This window comes from Gallus gallus, chromosome Z (assembly GCF_016699485.2).
Source record: "Gallus gallus isolate bGalGal1 chromosome Z, bGalGal1.mat.broiler.GRCg7b, whole genome shotgun sequence".
Classification (NCBI taxonomy): Eukaryota; Metazoa; Chordata; class Aves; order Galliformes; family Phasianidae; genus Gallus; species Gallus gallus.
The window spans coordinates 83,146,937-83,161,878 of NC_052572.1; the positions used below are offsets into that span (position 1 = coordinate 83,146,937).

General features: G+C 58.4%; 1 protein-coding gene across 1 annotated transcript; it reads left to right on the top strand.

Moving 5' to 3' along the window:
- The first annotated feature begins 2,349 nt into the window (after positions 1-2,349).
- ADCY10L11 (adenylate cyclase type 10 like 11) lies at positions 2,350-14,641 on the top strand. The gene is made up of 24 exons (XM_040656218.1): positions 2,350-2,846; positions 3,095-3,199; positions 3,796-3,834; positions 4,307-4,450; positions 4,867-5,072; positions 5,327-5,420; positions 5,581-5,669; positions 6,183-6,374; positions 6,575-6,696; positions 7,300-7,376; positions 7,636-7,825; positions 8,383-8,435; positions 8,651-8,804; positions 9,476-9,668; positions 9,968-10,054; positions 10,394-10,677; positions 11,092-11,225; positions 11,361-11,483; positions 12,084-12,338; positions 12,591-13,129; positions 13,248-13,355; positions 13,521-13,699; positions 14,074-14,272; positions 14,378-14,641. The coding sequence occupies exons 1-23, from the start codon at positions 2,495-2,497 to the stop codon at positions 14,261-14,263; spliced, it is 3,909 nt and encodes a 1,302-aa protein (XP_040512152.1). The 5' UTR covers positions 2,350-2,494; the 3' UTR covers positions 14,264-14,272; positions 14,378-14,641.
- The last annotated feature ends 301 nt before the right edge of the window (positions 14,642-14,942 follow it).

The following is a 14,942-nucleotide window of genomic DNA, read 5'->3' on the forward strand; positions in this document are numbered from 1 at the left end:
TTCTGCTCCTCATGTCATAGTTTCCAATGCAGGCAGTGGGCGATGACTTCTGCTGATGTGTTTTCCAGTCATCTAACTTAAGCCAATGTGTTAGCTTCATCATTAGCCTGCCAGGTGACTGCAAGGCTTGATGTCTGGAGACACGGCCTTTCCTCATATGCGAGAAGCTCCAGGCCCCTACTCATCTCTGTGGCCATTCGCTGGACTCTCTCTAGAAGTTCCCTGTGTTTTTTTAACTGGGGAACCCAGAACTGGACTTACTACTCCCAGTGTGGCCTCACCAGGGCAGAGTAGAGGAGGAGGACCACCTCCCTTGACCTGCTGGCCAGAGTCTTCCTAATGCACCCCAGGATACCATTGGCCTTCTTGGCCACAAGGGCACGCTGCTGGCTCACGGAAAATCTGTTACCTACCAGGAAATCTAGGTCCTTTTCTGCAGAGCTTAGGTCAGCCCGTAACCTGTGCTCTATTCGGAGCCAAGACTAGCCTCTCAACAGAAAAAACTGTGAAACCGTTCTTACCAAATGTCCCCACTACACAGACACACCACCCTGCCGCAGCACCACCACCAGATACCCAAAGCCAGTATCTGGTGAATTTATCCACTGTCATAAAAGGGGTGGCCTGTTTGCCGTCCCCCAACACAATCTTTTCCTTCTGTGTTGTTTGTTTGTTTGTTTGTTTTGTCTCTAAGGCAAGAGGAAACTGCACTGCCACTCTATGGACGAGAGGCACTCTATGGACAAGAGAAACTCGCCTTAGTCACAAGGTAGACCGTGATTCCAAATGAGACCTTCTGAGCTCTCATGGATCTATGAACATCTATGAACATCTATGAACAGCATAGTGTCCCTGAACTGGGACACTCCCCAGGTACTACCAAATCCTACACATCTGTTCCACAGGAGTAGCTGTCGAGATATTTTACCAGATCCACATATTTCTGTTTATTTCTGTACGTAGGAGCATATGTGTTTTGTATCTGTCCATACGTATGTAGACTAGCCAGAGAATTATAGAATCCTCAGAGCTGGAAGGAACTTTTACAGATCATCTAGTCCACCTCCCCTGCAATCAGCTGGGATCACAGCTCAGTCTGCTTGCTCAGAGCCTGGCCTTGAAAGTCCGTCGTGATATACTTGAAGAAGTCAGTGATGTATTTGAAGATGATTCAAACTAATTCGGATCCAAACCATTGATTCAGCACCAAGGAAATGACTTTGATGGCAATTCTCACAATTTAGCTGCTGGTGCTGTGAAAGTATTGGAAAAGGCTGCCAGTTCAGGTTTTCTCTCTTGTTGATGTGTGCAAATTCAGATTTCCCAGGCTGCATGTTAGTAGCAGTTAACCCATCTTTGCCAAGGGAACATTTCAGACCAATCGTTGCAACCTTGCCAAAGAGCTGTCATTGAAATAAGGCTAACGATCGCAATAGGCTAAGATACTAAACCAAATACGACCGAGAGTGAGAAAAGCACAGAGGCAAGTAAGAGCCTGCCGTAGTTTGGTGTGTGTGCCTTATCTCCGGAGGATGCTGTACGAGCTGCACGTTTGTTGTAACTTCTGCGTGCGCGCGTGCTGATGAAATTCACAATTATCCTTCCAAACTCCAGCAGAGGGCGATATTTTCCTGCATATGAGCGCAACCCTTCCCAAACTCACCCGAGCAAATTGCCAACGTGCGGTCCGGAGGCGTTAGCGTTATTCAAACCGCTTTTGGAGAAGCAAACACTGTGATCCTAAGTCTTCTTTTAGGGCGCCATTAAGGATAAATTAGGCGTATTAGTATAAATTAGGTGTCGGCGACAGGTAAGAAAAACAAACTTGGGAAATGTTTTAGAAAGTGATTATTTAGAAAATTAAGTGACTTTCTCCCCATTAAAACCTTTATTTTGGAAGTCTCCTTAGGCACAGAGTCGATGCTGGAGGTCCAGCAGCAGCCGTTCCGTAATGGGAGCTCTCCTCATCTTTGGAGTTGAACAAAGATCACAAAAATGACGTTGTTCAGCCCAGGATGATGAGTAAAGCTGCAGAAGGTCTACCGGTCTGTAGACTGTAAACTGGAGACTGCTCTTTACTGGATGAGTAAAGCCGCAGAAGGTCTGCGCAAGGTTAAAAGAACTGCATAGGGAAGGGTGCGAGGCTCATGGCAATCAGCTATTGCCTCAAGCTCCAGCATTTGCTTTCTCCTGCCTGTTGTTGCATAGTGTCTGCAACACTACACAACCAGAGAAATTCTTTCATCCTCAAGCACGGCTCTGGGAACAGCCCTGGGCCGCTCCCTGCCGGGGGAAGCGGCTGCTCTTTCGGCAGCAGGCCCAGCCTGCCTCGGGCGCTGTCCTCGAGCGAGTGAGGAAGCCCTGGAGGCCGTGGCTCGGTGTCAAGGGGGAAGCCTGGGTCACGGCGGCAGCTGCTCCACGCACGGGCTACAGAGGACAGCGCTGGCAGCCCACTGCGTTGCCCCAAAGAGGGCAGCTCTCTGGGAGGTCGGCGATGACATTCCAGAGCGACATCCCAGGCGATGGAGGACATCACTGCCCGGTGATTGTGATGTCACTGTGGCAGAGGGTCAGCCGCCCCTCAGAGCGGCCCTGGGCTCACTGTGCCGCCTGGAGCGGTGGGCGTCTCGTCCTCGTCCCTCGCAGCGGGGCACGGTCGTCTTGTTCTGAGGTACCCCGGTACCACAGGGCGCTGACAATGGCTTCTGCTTGGGAGAGGAAGTACTACTACTCCGATCTGGGGAAGAAAGTGGTGCTTCTCCCCAGCCTCCTTCTCCGTGAGGAGTTCAAAGACATTGGTTACCCCATGATTTTTGAGGGAGTGCTGCTCCTGGCCGATGTCTCAGGTGGGCTGGGCGTGGCGGAGCCCCCACAGACATGAGCCCATGGGACGCTCCAGGCCCTCGGCAGCTCTGCCGCGAGACAGGGTGGCCATCTTGTCACTGTGCAGGCCTCCTGCCGTGCTGCCCAAAGAGCGGGCAGCTTCTCCTGGGCCGTCAGCCATGGCTGTGACGAGCGCTGAGCTGGGGCCGGGGAAGGGGTGAGCTACCGGTGCACGCAGAGGCGTCCTGATTTGCGGCTGTCTTTCTGGCAGGTTTCACTGCCTTGGCAGAGAAGTGCATCCAGAAGAGCGGCCCAGAGAGAGGAGCTGAGGAGATGGTGCAAACCCTCAACGCCTACATGGGTGACATTCTGGAACGTAAGAGCCGTGCTGCTGGGCTGTCGGGCATCGAGCCCTGGGGCTCGCTCACTGTGGACAGAGCCGTGCTGGGCCGCCCGCTCCTGCCTACCTGGAAGGGGCGAGGAGCCGCAGCCGGGCTGTCTTTGGTGGGGCCGGGTCAAGAGGTGGTGGGCACAAACTGAAAGGCGGGAGGCTTCGCTGGGCAGAAGGAGAGGCCTCTGCGGTGAGGTCGACTGAGCTGCGGGGCAGGTTGCCCAGGGAGGCAGGGGGGGCTCCCCACCCAGAGGTCTTCACGAGGCCTGCAGATGTGGCCCCGGGCAAGCGGCTCCGGGTGGCTCCGCCTCAGCGGAGGGGTGCGCAGAGCTGGAGCAGATGCACTCCAGAGGTGCCCTCCTGCTTCCACCACGCTGTGCACCGCATCTCAAGGCGCTGCCTCCCTGCTAGCTGTGCGGCTTCCAGGGCTGTGGCCGCAGCGGCCCTGGGAGCAGGGCTTTCTGGAGCCGTGGCCTGGTCCTGCACCGCCACGGTGCTCCTCTCCAGGCGCAGTGGCTCTTCCCGTGGCTCCTGGATGAAGGTGTCCCTGTAACTCTGCTTTTCCTTCTCTTTGTCTGCAGAGGTGCTGGCTTTTGGAGGAGACATCCTGAAGTTTGCAGGTGTGTACATAGGAGGAGGCAGAGTCGGTGTCCTGCTGATGCGCAGCGTCTCCCACGGAAGCCTCCTGGGTTCCACTCTGCTTTTTGCGGAGAGCAAAGGGGAACTGCTTTGCCTCCAGCTTTGAGCAGGGCTTCTCCCTGCAGGAGAAGTGGGGGGTGGGGGAGTGGGGGGGGCAGGGAGCCCCGTCTTTCAGTGCCGAGGGGCGCTCGCGGTGGGGAGTGTTGGCCTCACTGCTGTCCCCCACCACCCACCCTCTTGCTCTGCTGCCCTGGAGGTTGCTGTGGCTGGCCCAGCAGATGGGAGGGGTCCCTGAGGCCAGGCTGCCCCGGAGGTCCTTCAGGATGCCACCCTCCCACAATCCCCTCTTCCTCGGCACGCCGGCCAGCTGCCTGCTGCTGTCCCTGCGGCTGGATGCAACTGAGGGAGAGTCAGCCCTCGGGAGAGCCTTCACCTGCCCCTCGCTTTCCCCAGGGGATGCCATGCTGGTGCTGTGGAGAGCAGCAGGGCCTCAGCTGCCTACGGCCATCAACCTGGCGCTGCAGTGCTGCAGGAAGGTCCAGAAGAAGTACGGCACTTATGACACGCACAGTGGTCTCAAGCTCCACCTGAAGATAGGTACGGGCACAGATGGCTCAGCTGTGCCACATGCACAGCCCCAGTACCCTCCAGAGCCAATGGATAGCCTCCCCTGCCAGCATTTGCAGGGCAAGCAGGAGGCAGCGAGGGCGGGGGAGGCCGGGGCTCCTTCCCTGCCTGCCTGGCGTCAGCTGTAGCACAGGCCCCTCGCTCCCAGTGAGGGTCCCAGAGCACAGCCTGCTCCGTCCATGGGGGCCCCAACGTCTGACCCCGCTGGGAGGTAGAAACGCCCGTTTCTGGGACCCGTGGCGGTATGGGCCCGAGAAGGACGCACGAGGCCCTTCCCCTCCCTGGGCCTGTCTCCAGGCTGGGCGTCAGCTGAGCCTCTGTGCAGCTGGGGGCCGCCGAGTTCCAAAGGTTCCCTGTGTTCACGCCGCTGGTCTCTCTCTCCCCAGGGATCTCCGCCGGGATGCTCTCCTTCATGTCCGTCAGAGGTGGGGATCGTCAGTACTTCTTCGTCTGCAGTGGAGCCCTGGACGAAGTTGTCAAGGCCCAAAAGCTTTCGGCTGCCCATGAGGTAGTGCTGTCACAGACCTGCTGGGAGCTGTGTGATCAGAAGCGAATCAGGGCCAAGCCTCTTGCTGGCAAAGGGGCCGTGAAGGTGAGTGGATGGGGTGTCCTGGAGCCCTTTGGAAGACCCGCACCCGGGTGGGGAGGCGGCTGAGAGGCTGAACGTGGGAACAGCCGTAACCGTAAGTGTAGGCAGAGAGCCGAAGCTGTTGGCCTTGCACCTCAGCTGAAAGTCCAGAGAGGTGGGCTTGCCCTTCTCTGGGAAGTGAGAGTGGAGGGGCAAGCCCCGTGCCCTGGGGCTTTTGGGGAGGCCAGTGGCATTCCTTTCCTCCTGTGTGTCTTCAGGTTGTGGGAATGAGGCGCTTAGCTCGCCGAGAATGGAAAGATGCTGTAGTCCAGCTGAGCAGTGCCAGAGGGGAGAGGCATTTGAAAGGGACGGGTGAGTTCCTTGTCCTGTGACTGGCTGGAAAGGTGGGCCCTGCCTGCTTCACAGGCATGAACAGGAGCAAGCACAGGAGAATCTTTCCTTCGCCGTGTCCAGCTTCCCAAGGCCCTGTAGGCCTGCCCTGCCAGTGACGGCCTGCGTTTCCTTTCCTTAGGCCTCCGAAGGCCGACTCTTAGGATGTGCGATGATTCTGAACTGGCAGCGAGGCTGGAGAAGTACTTATCGACAGCTGTTCTCCGGAAGGTATGGCCACCACTGCTGGCGGCTGCGTGTAGGGAGGGCAGAAAACAGTGTGGAGCTCTTGGGAAAATGGGCAGCCAAAAGAAAGTGCAGTCTGAGGCGAGAGCCCGACGGAGGAAAAGAGATGCCAGGGCTGCTGGGGCCAGACGTACCCAGAAGCTGTCCGTTTGTGCAGCTCCTCTGAGAGGCACGGCTGGTGAGAGGCAGACTTCCCTCTGTCTTTTGCACGGCTGTTGTTCTGGAGATTGCGCAGGCATGGGGGCGGGAGCCTCCGGGGGGCTCCGGGACAAGATCCCGCTCAGGAGCCTAGGGGAGGGCAAAGAGTCTTCCCTCGTGTCTGCACGTGTCACAGGACAGAGCAGCTTTGTGCCAGGACTCGGTACCTGGGAGGACTCCCCCATCCTCCAGTAGCACCCGGCGTTGCCTGCACGCCTGCTCTCCCTCGGTGTCTGCTGTGGGCCCAGAGAAGCCCCTGGGAGAGCAGGCTGGCAAAGCTGTTGTGCTCTGCTCTTGCAGCTTCGTGAGGACGTGCCGCTGGAGCTGTGCTCTGAGCTACGGCCCGTCACCAGCCTCTTTGTCCAGCTGAAGTTTGCTGACAGGATCAACGCAATCGAGCTCAGCAGCAGCCTCGGTGACTGCAGCAACACGATTTCAGGCATCATCAGCCCTCACAAGGGTGAAATCAACAAAACTCTTCTGTTTGACAAAGTGAGTGTGTGACAGCCATCGCACCCCTGGGGTGCCTCTGCCTGTTTGGCAGCAGGGGAATGGGAAGCCGTTCTGCCCGGCTGCTGGGATCTGTGGGTTGACCTGAAGCTCTGCTGGTCTCCCCGGTGCCTGCGGTGGAATGCATCAGCTGCTGGCCATCGGTATTGTAGAACAAGATGTATTGCACCTCTTCTTTGCAGGGCTGCACCTTCCTCTGCGTGTTTGGATTTCCTGGAGAAAAGCTGGCCCACGAGATCACCCACGCCTTGGAATGCGCTATGCAGATCTTCCACATGACCTCCATGGGCCTGAGAAAACTCCAGTGAGTGCACGTTATGGGGCGTGTGTGCTGCCTGGGACGGCACGCGGGGAATGATGAGCAAGAGACGTGCCCTCTGGCTTGTCCTCCTTCGCCCCTGGCAGGAAGGAGGCGGTGTCTCAGAGGTGGCAGGTTAGCCCACGGCAGCCAGGCACAGTCCCCCCAAGTGCCGCCTGCCAGTCACCGTGTCGGAGCGAGCCCTCACCAGGGCATGGAGCTCCTCGGTGCCAGAGGCAGGCTCCTCTGGGCGAGGGGGCCAGGAGCAAGGCCTGGGCCCAGTCCCTCGACCTCCAGTGGCTGCCATTGTGAGTGTTGTGCAGGCAGCAGCTGCTTGCCTCCCCGCTAAGGAGAAGAGCCTGTGGCCTGGTGCAGGTTGCAGCCATCAGGCCTCGGGGGAGGGCTCCAAACAGTCCTGCATGTGCCCTACCTAAGTCCCCTGCCACCGGGGCATGTTGCGCCCCAAGCTCTCCAAGTCCCCAGGACCCATGCTGGTGCGTGTGGTCCCAGTGCTGAGGAGGGGGGGGAGAGGTGGGAAGGGATGGAACGGGGCGAGCAGGACTGCAGCAGGGCTGCTGCTGAATCCACGCCACTCTCTCTGTGTGCCAGGCTAGTGTCTGTTGGGGTCAGCAGCGGGGCAGCGTTCTGCGGCTTCACTGGCCATCCTGAGAGGTTTGAACACACAGGTAGGGCTCCTTTGTCTTAGGAGTGTGAGGCTGGCATGGGTCTGCTTCAGTGCATCGGTGTGGACGAGGCGGCTGGGCTGAGGCAAGGACACGCTACAGCCTGCTGGGGCCTTGGGGCGGGAGGATGGGCTCGGAGACGTGCGGTTCCCTTTGGGTCCGCTTACCCTGCAGTTGGGTTGGCTTGTGCCCGGGAGGGGAGGTTGCCCTTGGCCTTGAAGGTTTCCCAACTGCGCTGACGTATGCTCTTTCTCTGTGGCAGCCCTTGGCTTTAAGGTGAATTTGGCCGCCCGCATGATGGTGGCCTACCCGGGGGTGGTGTCCTGTGATGCAGAGACCTGCGCGGCCTCTCGCCTGCCCAGCTACTGCTTCAGAGCGTTACCAAAGAGAAACTTGAAAGGCGTTATCAGTCCCACCACTGTCTATCAATACGTGGGGACCACCGAGAAGCAGTAAGTGTTCTCTGAGCTGTGCACGTGAGGGGAGAGGGGCCTCAGGGGTACGACCTTGGCCGAGCAGAGGGCTCGAGTTCTGCAGCGAGACCAGGCTGCTCTCCCACAGACCTCCCTTGCCTGTGGCTGAGAAAATCGGAAGCCCTGGTGTGGGTCTGCTTTCTGCCTCTGTGCCCTTGTGCCTCTTGCTGCTAAGAGTGTGGAAATGATGGCACCGGGATGGGGAAGGCTGGCCTGTCTTTGGACACACAGGGTAGCCTTGCGTTCTTTGTCCGAGCGGCTTCTTCAGTACAGCCTGGCTTCTTTCCTCATCTTGGATTTCTTTGGTTGTTGCCTCCGGCAAGGGACTTTTGTTAGCTTCGGCTGTCGTGCTGTGGCTGCTGGGCTTCCTTATGCTCGAGGCTGTGTTGATGTGTCACCTTGAGCTTCGGCCAGGGGAACATGCTCGGAGTAAGATGCTGCTTGAGAGGGGGGTCTCCACTCCTCCACAGCAGGCTCTGCGTGCTCCGGCTTCTGACCAACTAGGCGACTCCTGTTTGCTCTTCTCCCCCTTCTAGACAACGTGACGTGGGCGTTGCCGAGGAGAGGTCACCCTATGGTCCCTTGCTGGGTAGGTGGAGAACTCATCCGAAGCCTACTTGCTTCCCTTTGCCCAGTGCTGGGGGCTCTGCTGTGGGCTGCCCCTGGCACACAGCTGAGCGCCACGCAGCCGCTTCCTCCCTCCCTCCCTCCCTCCCTCTCTGCTGCGGGATGGGGGAGAGAAGTAGAGGGGCTCCCCGCTTTTCAGCATGCTGCAGCAGCTCATTTCCTTGTGGGTCTGCACAGGTCGGGAGGCAGAGATTGACCGCTTTGAATTCTGCTTGGAGGCCTATAAGCATTTGGAAGAACCACATGTCCTGGCATTTGTGGGCATTCCAGGCTCTGGAAAGAGCCACTTACTTGCCGAGCTGGCCATTTTAGGCCGGGCTGCTGGGCACAGGTAAGCACTGTGGAGCTGTCGCTTTGGCACCCCTCCGCCGCCCATCCCCTGGCGTTTGCAGAACGCAGTTCGGGTGCTGCTGTGCCCAGCCCTTGCACTGCAGCCTCCCAAAAAAGCCTGCTGCGGACCCAGCCAAGCAGTACCCACCTCCTCAGAGAGTTCCAGCTGGCTCTGTGAGCCACTGTTCTCCTCCTTTGCCCCTGGGCCGAGCACAGAGAGACGGAAAGAGCTCCAGCTGAGGAGCTGAGGGGAAGCAAGGTGGCCCATCTCAGAAGCGCTGCTTGCCCTCTGGCTGTTTTCCAGAAGGAGCACTGGGGCAGAAAAGCCTTGCTGCGGGCCGGGCGGCAGACGCAGACCCGCCACCTGCTGAGGCCTTCCTTCTTAACCCAATGAGTGCCTCTGCAGGGGGTGCATAGTGCGAGCCGGGCTGGGGCTGCAGAGGCGCAGGGGCCGCGGCCAGCCCTCCCAGTGACCCGCTTGCAGCCGCCCACGGGGGCTCTTTCTTATACGACGAGTGGAAAGCTCGGTCCTCTCCAGGACGCACTTGGAGAGTCCCGCTTTCCTCTGCAGAAAGGACCAGGCGGCTCACCTATAAAACACTGCTGTCCAGGCAGGCTGGAGCTACCGGGAGGCAATTCTGGATCTCAGCGCCTTCTGCTTTTGCACCGCAGGGTCAACGCTGTGGAACTGGCAGAGGAGAACTTGAAGCAGCCCTTCTCTGCCATCCGTCTGCTGGTGGCCAGGGCACTGGGTCTCCAGGCCGGTGAGACTTGCAGTGACAGGCAGAGCGCCCTGCAGACCGTGCTCCAAGGCACAATAGAAGAGAGCAGCTATTGCTTGCTCAACGATGTTTTCTTAGTGGAGGTGAGAGCGAGAGGCTGTCCTGCTTAGATGCTCTGCTGGGAGCAGCTCAGCTCAGGGCTGGGACTCGCGGGGCTCGTACCCCACCTGTCTGATTCCTGTGCCCAGGAGTCTCCCTGTGCGTGGGGTGCTCCTGTGCCACGCATGTGTCCTGGGTCTCGTTCAGCAACCTGGAAGTGGCATTGAAGTGGGGCTGGTGCTGGCCGCACGCAAGAGCAGAGGCATTCTGCTCTGCAGTCTTGCTTTGCGGGATAGGTGTGCCTAGACCCTCAGCTATGTTCCTCTCTGTCTTTCCTGGACAGTTTCCCATCACAGACGAGGTGTGCAGGATGCGTCACACTGAATGGAACAGTGCGTTCCACCTGACTTGTACGCAAGTGCTACAGAAGGTGAGCACGTCTCCCTCCTCCCGCCTCACAGGAGCCAAACAACCGTGCTGGCTGCGGGCTCCGCGCTGGAGCTGCCTGAGGGGGTGGCAGGATGAGGCGCCCAGGTCATGGCCCTTCAAGAACTTTGCCCAGCTTCTCTCCTTCTGCCAGGGAACTGATGTTAGAGGAGGCCTTACAGTCTCTCAGAAGCAAAGTTGCTAAACTCCTGGAGAGGGAGGTGGCCGAGGAGAGGCTTCTGGCTATCCCCTTGTCTTGAGGAGAGAAAGTCCTCCCCAGAAGACACTCAAGAATCCACCAGATTCCACTCAGAACCACCTGTTTTTTTTTTTTTTTTTTCAGGTGCTTGGAGGGGAATTTGGCATATTTTTCGTCGACAACGCCCACTTTGTGGACTCTGAGTCCTGGTCTATCGTGTGGCCCCTGCTCCAAAGCATCACGGTCCTTATGGTCATGAGCTTAGCTCCGGGCCATGCCAGAGCAGAGGACATTTTCAAAGCTGCCACAGACAGCACAACATCGGAGAGAATCACCTGTCTTCGTCTGGAAGGGCTGAAAGCTTCAGACGTGGTGCGGAAAGCCTGCCAGGAGCTTGGAGTGCGCAGCATCCCCAGGGAGCTGGCAAGGTAAAGCCAAGTCGGGCAGCTCTTCTGAAGGGGTTGCATTTATGCTGACCACGGCTGGGAATCGCCCTGCAAAAAAGGCAGCCACGGGGCTGATGGGTCTCTCCTTAAGCCTGGCCATAGCAGGTGTGAGCTGAGAATGGGCAACTGCCACGAGGCAGCAGAGTGTGGATGGTGTCAGCCCTTTGCTGTTGCCATGGCTTGCTCTTCTGTGCTTTAGGCACTGTCCAGCAGCCTTTCCTGATGGATTCCCAGGAACGCTGTGGGTCTGGGGGGCCCCAGGCACTCACGCCCCATCCAGAAGCCAGGCGTAGCCATGTTGAAGAGGCTGGTTAGCCTACGAGACCCGAGTGACTCACCACCCACCAGAACTGTGCTGCACCTTACTTCCCTGGTGTCGGTTGTGCTCCTGCCCAGGTTCCTGATCCAGAGAAGCTCTGGCATCCCATATTACTGTGAGGAACTGCTGCGCTCCCTGCGTTGCAACAACATGCTCTTGTTGCACACCGGGAGGCCGAAGGAAGGAGAGGACAGCTGGCAGAGCCTGATTGGTAAGCACCCTTGTTGCCGATCAGCTGTTGGCTGTGGTGCATCCTCTCCTGCACAGCCGCACCTTGCTGCTCCCTTGGCAAAACACCGGCTCAGCTCCTTGTTCATGCTCCCCATGCTCTTCCTGTCTTCTGCAGCCAAGGCATCACCCGCTGTCACAGCTGCCTCAAGCCCGGGTACCGGGAGTGACGGAGAAAGGATGTGTGCCATCAGACCAGACGTGAGCCTGGAGACCTCCATGCTGCCGTTTGCCTTGAAAGGTGAGGAGCTGAGCAGCGCTCATCCAGTTTGTGGCTGTGCCCCAGCTTCGTTTCCTGGGGTGCAGGTGAGAGAGAGGCTGAGCACCTGCGTGCTGCAGTCACCCCCTCAGCCTCGGGGCTCAGCCAGGAAGGTGACTCCAGTCCAAGCAGGCTGTGGTTTTCCCCTGTTGGCAGTGGACCAGCTCTGAGCTGACCGGTGAGCTGCACACCACGGGTGGGGGAGCTCTGAGTCCAGCTCTGGGCTGTTGAGAATGCTTTGTGTTCTCTGTGTGCACTGCTGGCTATGAACCCAGTACAGACCTAGTAGGTCCCCCTAGTAGGTGGGACGTGCATACCTGCTGGACCGTGCCCTCCCCATCACCGGTTGGGAGCATCTGTCTGTCTGAGTGCCTCTGCTTTCCCTGGCTCCTGTGGCCTGTGACTGTGGGAGAAGCGGAGCCATCTTGAAGATATCAACCCTGGGCTCTGGTTGCCCAGCAGGTGCCGTCCTGAGGAAAGGAGGCCAAAGTCCTCCCCGTTTGCTCAGGTGAAACTCTCCGGCTTCTCCAAGCTCAGGCTCAGGGACAGGCAAGACAGAGATGTGTTGCTTCTTCTTGGCAGAGATTGCGCTGGCTGAGCTGGACCGGATGGATCTACAGAAGCAGATGGTTCTGAAGTTTGCAGCCATCATAGGGCCGGTGTTTACAACCCAGCAGCTGGTTCACATCCTTCCCATCTCTGTAAATCAGTGGATTAATCCACTGCTGGACATGCTGGTGAAGGACAACATCCTGAAGCGGCTGAAGAACACAGAGGAGCCGGAAGACGTGCAAGGTGCTCCAGAGGGGCCGGCCACCTCCGGGCAGGCAGGAAGCGGTAAGTGGTGGCTGCAGCGTGAGCCCAGGAGCGCTGGGGCTCCACAGGGCCCTGCTCACGCAGCTTTGTGCAGAGGGAGATTCTCAGTGGCTGTTGGAAGTGCCTCTGCCACTGTGCTAGCAGGCGCTGGTCGGAGCCCGGGCTGGGCTCAGACAGCAGCAGCACTCACCAAAGTGTGGCCTTTGCCCCAGTTGGGGCACCTTTGAGGTCTGGCCCCCGCTTTGGCTGAGGCCAGGACTCATTGCCTTGCAGGGGTGGAGAGGCCCTCCGTGAACATGGGGTCCAGAAAACAACAGTCTGACGTCCTGGCCTTCTGCGCCCCACTGCTGTGGGAGGCGACGTACGAGCTGTGGCCCACGAGGGAGAGGGTGAACATTCACCGCCAGTGTGCCGCCTTCCTGGAGAAGCATGCGCACAAATGCCAGAGGTGCCACGGAGGGGACTTTGTGGCCTTCCACCGCTTCGGCGTCTCCAGCCCCCAGAAGCAGGGGAGCTGCCAGGGCTCTGCTGATGAGGATGACTGCTGCAGCTGGGAGGCCTTGGTAGTTGCTGGAGAACACCTGAGGAGGGCCAGGACCCACCCTGCAGAGGGCGAGATTCTGGCAGAGGGCGAGCAGACAACTCTGCGGGCCAAGGACGGTGGCGAGTGCTCCTGCCAGTGCGAAGCCATCGCCGAAGCAGTGCTTGTGCCCCTGGCTCGCCACTACAGGGCAATGGGCAACACTTCCCAAGCCCTCCATTATGTGCTGGAGTGTGCGGCTGCCTACCTGCACGTCTCCAACAGCTACATGGTGAGTTACCCTGCTAGCCAGCACGAGCTGCATTAGCAGGGAGGAGGCCTGAGGGCTGACGGGGCTGGCCGCAGGCTCTGCACCAATGCTCACCTGCTGTCTGTGTGCTTGTTGCAAGGCCCTCATGAAGCTGAGTGAAGCAGAGGCTCTGAGGAGCTCCGTCAAAAAGGAAAGAAATGCCATCGACCGCTTTGAGGAGGCCATCTTCTTCAGCCTCAAAGGAGAGGTAAAGAGGCAGGCAAAAGCGGAGGGTGTCCGAAGAGATGCAGCCATACGCTTCCCCTGCTGGCAGGGAATGTTCCTGCCACAGCCAGCCCCTGGTCCATTTCTGCAGTCTCTGCAGGTCTTGGGCAAGTCCTCCACATCTGCATGCCTTCCTCTTCCTGTACAGGTCTGCAGTAACGTGGGATGTGTGAAGCTGGCCAAGGAAATGAGCAGGCAGGCGCTGAGACTGCTGGAAAAGCGGTTCCCGCGAACCCGTGCCGGGGCCTTTGTCAAGTCTCTGTGGGAAGGGTTGAAGCGTGCTCCTCAGACCACAGGCAGAGCGTCCTTCCTTCCCCAGGAGGCTCGGTAAGCAACAGAAGGGACCACGCGGGAGAGGAAGAGCCCTTTTGTACCTGCTCCCACGCATCCAGGCCCAGGCCTGCCCGGGTTTCAGCCCATTCCCAAGCCTTAGCAGGACTGAGGCATTCAGGCGTGATGTGTGGGTAGAGCCAGGGATGGCGCTGCCTCACGCTGCCTCCCCTGCACAGCACAGGAGAAGAATGCACACCTTTGGGTAAAAAGCAGCTTGTGCTGACGGATGCTGTCACGGAGTCATCTAGATAAATCCTTTCTTCCAGCAATCTATCTGGCTAGCCCCACCGCCCTGCTTTCCCTTGCCCTGTCTGACTCAGTGCTCCACAGCTGTGCCTCTGGGCCCAACGGTTTCTCTTGCGTGGCAGGAGGAAGAAGCAAGCCTGGCTGGTTCAGCGGAGCAGATGCCTCGCCTTGCTCGAGGACCTCTACAGCCAGGAGGGCACATCTGGCGGACAGAGGTTCTCCCGCCTGGCAGCACTCATGAAGGCCAACACGGACAGCAAGATGCACTCCTATCAGGCAGCAGACTCACACATTGGACAAGCCTTGAATTAAGGAAAATAGGTCAGGTTAAAAGCTATGTGCTTTCATGGCGTGCTGAATTGGCAGCTGCAGATGTGGCCTTGCGAAGCCAGCTTTTGGCTGCCCATAACCGATGCTTTTCTACAGGCTTAGACAACGAGTGCAGACAGCGGGTGTCCTGTTTCTCCAAGTGACACCGTTCAGGTACCCTACGTCTGGAATGCAGACAGCAGGCTAGGACAGTAAACCACAAATTAACAAAGAAGCAACGGATTGGTGGACGGAGCTGTAGCCGATGAGAGGACCGGCCAAAGCCAGGTGAAAGAATACAGTGAGGAAGACCATGGCCTTCATCAGAAAGACCACCAGACAACCAGCAAGAGATACCACGCATGCGTAAAAGAACTGAGACGTGGGGGGGGAGGGGAGGAAGGGGGAAATGTCAATCTTGTGAGGGGACTCATCGTAATAACCCAGCCTCTTCTTGGACAGCTAGTGCATATGTAAGCAGCTTGTTTTTGAAGTGTGTGCCTTTCCTGACCTGTGGTATGCAGGCTTGGAGGGATTACCCCCCTGCATCCGGCGTATGTGCAGCGCTGAGTAAACATACCTGCTTTATAACTACTCTGTGGTTATAGAGTGTGATTCTGCACGCCAATTTGGCGAGCCAGCCAGGAGGCTCTTTGCTGGGCCGTGGGGCTGGTCGGCCCAG